At 31.4% G+C, this 5,980-nt stretch overlaps 1 protein-coding gene across 1 annotated transcript; it reads left to right on the plus strand.

Moving 5' to 3' along the window:
* The first annotated feature begins 3,686 nt into the window (after positions 1-3,686).
* Positions 3,687-5,637, plus strand: LOC135147938 (uncharacterized). The gene is made up of 2 exons (XM_064081999.1): positions 3,687-4,650; positions 4,799-5,637. Exons 1-2 carry the CDS (start codon positions 3,687-3,689, stop codon positions 5,635-5,637), a joined length of 1,803 nt encoding a protein of 600 aa, XP_063938069.1.
* The last annotated feature ends 343 nt before the right edge of the window (positions 5,638-5,980 follow it).

Consider the following 5,980-nt stretch of genomic DNA (forward strand, 5'->3'; position numbering starts at 1 on the left):
TCAGTTTTCTAATTAACTACTCTTAACCTAGTTACTAGGTTACCAAATTAGTTGGTTCCCACGGAGAACGACCCTATATATATATATAATATTATGTTAATTATATATTTATATTACAAGATTAAATACATTTATGATATATTTATATATTATTAAAATTATTTTTTCACATTTAATCTCATTACATTATTATTTAATATATTAAAACAAATATAATTATTAAAATCAAGATAATTATATTTTAATAAATTTTTGGTCAAAACAAGTCATTTTCGGGCTGATCGGGTATTGAACAGGTCGGGTTGAGGTTGAATTTGTAACCAGTTTCGAGTTCAGGTTGACCTTGAAACTGAACCGGGTAAGACAACCCAACACGAACCCGACCCATTACGCGAGATTTCACCCCTACCACGGACTTAAAAAGAAAAGGAAAATTTTCATTTAAAAAAATTACTAACTGATCAAAAAGTACGTAGAGATGGTCCCGAAAATTTAGTCAATAAATCTTTAATAACTTAAAAGAAGTTCCATATAAAAAACACAAGATCCGCGAAAAAAAAGAATGAGAAAAAAAAAGAGGAAATAAAGAAGGAATAAACTATATAAAGCACCAAAGAGTTGTGTCGCACCCAAACAAAATCATCTAAACACAATCACTAGTTAATGACTGATAACTCCTTTTCTCGTCGGGGGTTCCAGCACACTGTTCCGGGGAGCTCAGTGAAAGGATATCTTCGATATTAATTTATTTTGGTATTTATAGATAAACGTAAAATTTAAATCACCTAGTAATCCTCCCAATAGGACATTAATTTGCATGATTATCCTTAAGTGGAAAAGTTATTTCTAGCAAGTTATTTGAAAAATCATTTTATATTTCTTCGTATCAAAATACCTATTTTTAAGAAATATATTTTCACGCAATATTCATGCTGAGGGATATCGTCAATCTATGATATTTCCCTATCTTCATATTGCAAAATTAAACTCGCAAGATTTGATATTCTTTAGAACCCTCATGTAACATTATATTTAAAATCTCTTAATTAAAATAATTTATTCCCTAATTTACCAATTTCTATTTTACGGGGTAAATTATCTTTAATTACTCAAAAATAAATCTTTCATTCCAAAAATTGTTTTCTATCCAAAAGAAATATTTACTATATCAAAACATTAATATTTGGATGGTCAAATATTAATATTCATTTTTCTTGGTTCCCTAAATATTTTCTCCAAGGTCTCTCAAATTACTTATTTTTTCGGAGAAAAGTATTATAATACTTAGAATGCTTTTTAAAATTGTCAAAACCATGATTTATCATGAATCATATTATTCTAAGTATTTTGGTATCAAAAATTAGTCAAGGGTCTATTCGTTTTGACCAAATACTAATTTTCTCGGTTTACGTATATTTCCTTATTTATCGAAGGAAATTAATTTAAATGCTCAAAAATATTTCCATAAATTCCAAACTATTTTATTCTCAAGGAAATATATTTGTAGTATTTATCCAAGTCAAAATTCTAGCCAAAAACGTTTTACAACTTGTCAAAAGGATTTACGTATTTTATTAATACCCGAAAAGCGGTTTTATCGTTTTAATTCTGAATAAAATACTTCCACTTTCTAGAATGACTTGAAACTTTGGGGATGTCATTTTAATGATGTGATGTATGTTATGTAAAAGTTTCGTGATTTTTGGAGAATGTTTGTCAGGGTGTGTTTCCGAACGGTTGACCCGAGAAGCTTTGACTGAGCGTTTGACCTAGGAGACTTTGACCAAAAATTACCAAACTTCACAGATTTCCATTTTCCAATATTTAGAAAATTTTCATATTTTTTGTTGGATTTATATGAGATGTTTAGAAATAAGCTAGTTTTAATTAACGATACTTAATCGTTAATTAATAGTTAATTGTGTTGCATTGGGGTGTGTGCCTTATCCTCTTCCAAGCATTAAGTGCTGAGATAAGGTGTCACATGTTGCTTGTCAAGTTGCTAGGCTAGTGGACAAGAACTATATAGTCATCCCTTACATCACCTACCCATTTACATCATCCCTTACATCACCTTCCACTACCCACTACCCCAAATTTTCCCTATAAATACCACCCCATCCCCATTCATTTTCTACATAAGCTAAAGAGCTAATTAGTTGCTGGGAATTTTAGAAGTATTCTCTCTTTCATCTCTACAAACACTCTCTACAAATACTTCTTCTCTAAAACCTCTTTTCTTATACATATATATTTATATATATAACGTTTTAGTTATATAAGCTTAGTTCAACCAACCAAGCTCTCTCCCAACCCAACTAGCTCAACCACTACTACTTTAGGCCTCCCGTAGGGCTGCCCAAGTTCCGCCACCAAGCCAAAATCCGGCCGAACCTCCGGCGAACTTTTCGATCGTTTTTGTAAGTGGTTATTATTTTAGCTTCGATTCGAGTCTTAACCGACCATTATATATACAAGAGCTTGTTATTATTCTCGATCTATTCATCTTAAAGCTCTTCATCTTATATCTCTTATAAAAGAGATTTCTTATTTTGAATCAAATTCAAACACGAACTAACAAAGTCGTGTTATTCGAAATATAATATATATACACGAACTATAGATTCAGTGTATATTTAAACGAACTCAGATTCGTTATATATGAGTTATATACATAAACAAAGTTTATATCTTTCGAATATACTCAAATATATTTTGATACAAACGAACAACGATTTGTATCTTCTTACGAACTAAAGATTCGTAATAAATCTCGAAAACGAGATTAATATTTGACGACGGTCAAAATCAATTTTAAGCTTGATTCTATTCCCAACTATCATCGTATTGTTTCGTGGGAAGAAAATCTAAAAAGCTTACTTTAACTCTTTAACTTTACTTAGCACTAACATAGCCAACTAACTTATCTACTTTCCGCTATTTACTTTCTGCACTTTATTGTTATTATTTATTATTGTTGTAATTGCGGATTCTAGTTTGGTTATATCATTATATTGTGCTAAAGTTAAAGAAAGACTACACTCTCTCTCTCCGCACTAAATCGATTATATCTAGTCTAAAAAGACTATATCAAGAGAAGAGTTGTATTAAGAAGAGTCCATAGCCAAAGAGCTAAATCAAAAGACTCTCTTAAATCCGTACTTCGAAAATAGACGTATATTCGAAGTAATATATACTTAGTCAAAAAGACAAGTATTATACAAGTCTTAAGCGAGACTAAAACTTATAAGACTTTTACTCCAACTATATACTCATCTTTAGTATTGGAGTAATTTATCAAGTATACTTAAATCTTTCTAAATCAATCGGAAAGTATACTTTAAATATATATATATCATCAACATATATATATATACCCTCTATCGGCCTAGTTGTGTCTAGTCCAAAAACCTTTTTATAAACAAGGATTATTAAATTTGAGTCAATTTGAGTCTAATGAGTGGCTCATTTGAGTCAATTTAGGAATCAGTTACTCAATTGATACATTTGGACGAAACGAGTCACCAACTTGATATTTATCCCATTTTTAAATTAATGATTAAGCTATTCAACACCCCCCCCTTCTAGCTTAATTTACACTCTATCGGGACCTAACAATTGGTATCAGAGCAGTTGCTTTTAAACGTGCTATTTGAATTTCAAGCACAAAGAAAAGTAGATCCGATATGGCTTATATAAATGCTATCGGTTGTAGTGAAGGTCTCTCAAATTCTAGACCTCCTCTATTTAATGGCACAAAGTTTGCTACTTGGAAAACAAGATTTAGAATATATGCAAGATCTCAAGGAGTCAAAGTTTGGATGGCCATAGAAGATGGTACTATTATACCGACTAAAATAGTCGACGATACCATCATCGAAAAGAAAGTAAGTGAATACACTCACGAAGAAGAAGATAGAATGAATATCGCAGCAAAAGCGGAAATGGTTCTCATAAGTGCACTTGCGGAAAAAGAATATAAACGAGTAAACAATTGCAAGTCGGCACAAGAAATGTGGAACAAATTAGTGGTAACCTATGAAGGTACTACCGATATAAAAGATTCTCGAATGGACACATTGATCCAAGAATACGAAAACTTTAAACTCCAAGATGGAGAAAATATCATCGATATGGAAACAAGATTTACTCGAATAATCGATGAACTATCTCAACTCGGAAAGAATTATACTCAAAATGAAAAGAATCGTAGAGTTCTTAAATCTCTACCTCCGAGTTGGAAAGTGAAAGTCACTACTATTAAAGAGATGCACAATCTCAATGACTATCACATTGATAACTTATTCGGAAACCTTCGTGCTTACGAAGAAGATAATATTCCGGATGTTGTCGTTCCCAAAGTGGAAGACAAGAAGAAAAATATGGCACTAAAGGCTATATTAATCGACGAAGATGAAAATGATGAAGAATTGAATGAAGAACTTCAAAATCTCGATGAAAGCGAAATCGCTCTACTCACGAGACAACTTCATCGTGTGCTTCAAAGCAAAGCACAAAGGTATGGAAAAGGCTTCCTAAAATCGAATAATCAACAAAGAGTATTTAACTCTAATGGAAGGCCTAATTACTCTCAAAATTATTCTCCGAACTACAAGAGTAATTTTCCTACCAACTCAGGCTATAACAAAGGTAAAACGAATCAAAGCCCAAATGGTTAATACCAATAATTACACTCCTCCAAAATAAAAAGAACAAACTCCGGAGGAAACACAAGAAGTGTGTTTCGAGTGTAAACAATCGGGTCACTATAAACGAGAATGTCCTAAACTTTCTAAAGGAAGGATTCTCGTGGCCGAAAACGGTTGGGATTTAAGTGAAGATGAGGAATCTCCCGAAACAAGTGAAGAAGTGGTTAATCTATGTTTGATGGCAATTGAAGATGCTTCTACATCAACGGATCCTTCCACTACTAACCAAGAGGTAAGTATTTCTTCACCAACTTTAGTTGATATTCCTCTTATTAAACTCTCTAGTTTAAATTTGTCAAAAATGGAAAAGGATGAATTGATCAAGGTGCTAGTTGAAATGAATACTCGATATGATTATCTTGATCAATTATTTTTATCTACTTGGTCCGAGAAAGAAAAACTTGAAGATTTATATCAAACTCAACAAAAAGAGTTTTCTCGGATAAAGGAATCAAAAATTAAACTTGAAGAAGAAATGGTATCTCTTCAAGATTCCTTTAATCTTGATAACAACAAGACCAAGAATGAAATTACAAAGTTGGAAATTGAAAATATTTCCTTGTTGTTGCAAACAAAAGAAATGGAAGATGAGAAGCTTAAATTAAATGAAAACCTTGGAAAGCTTCATGTTGATTTGTTAAATCTTAAAATATTAAATGAATCAATGACTCAAGAAAAATCAACTACGAGTTATCAAAAAGATAAACTCGAAAAAGAATTTGCTCATGTCCTTGAAGTCAAAGATAAAGAGTTCAAAATAGAAACTCAAAAACTCAAGGATGTTCATTCCAACATCTTAGCACAATACATAGATCAAGAAAGAATTCTTAATGCTAAGATTGATGCCTTAATTAATGATAAAGAAGATCTTGAACGAACGATTCAAAGATTCACAAAAGGCAATGAAATGTTAGATAAAATGTGTTAGGAATCAATAAGTTTTGATGATAACATAAACATTTTGTAACATGTATTACTTAGTATCTTTATCAAATTTCAGTTGTAATTGTTATATTTCTTGTCTTTGGAAATTATCAACGGATGGGTAGAATAGGATGGCTAATTGTAAATATCCAATGCCATGTAATTTTATCTAAGTGAAGGATATTCAACTGATGAGATGTAACTATTCAACTGATGAAGACTGGATCATGTTTCAACTGATGAAAACCAAGCATTCAACTGAAGACAAAGTATTCAACTGATGATGCTAAGGAATTCAACTGATGAGACTGGAACATCATTCAACTGATGAAGTTTGTAATTCGTTC

Source organism: Daucus carota, chromosome 7, assembly GCF_001625215.2.
Source record: "Daucus carota subsp. sativus chromosome 7, DH1 v3.0, whole genome shotgun sequence".
In the NCBI taxonomy this organism is placed as follows: Eukaryota; Viridiplantae; Streptophyta; class Magnoliopsida; order Apiales; family Apiaceae; genus Daucus; species Daucus carota.

Bases quoted from the DNA above. Each gene is read 5' to 3' on its own strand.
- LOC135147938 (XM_064081999.1), top strand. From the start codon at position 3,687: ATGGCTTATATAAATGCTATCGGTTGTAGTGAAGGTCTCTCAAATTCT. The intron at 4,651-4,798 runs GTAAAACGAATC...AACTTTCTAAAG, and splicing joins CAACTCAGGCTATAACAAAG to GAAGGATTCTCGTGGCCGAA.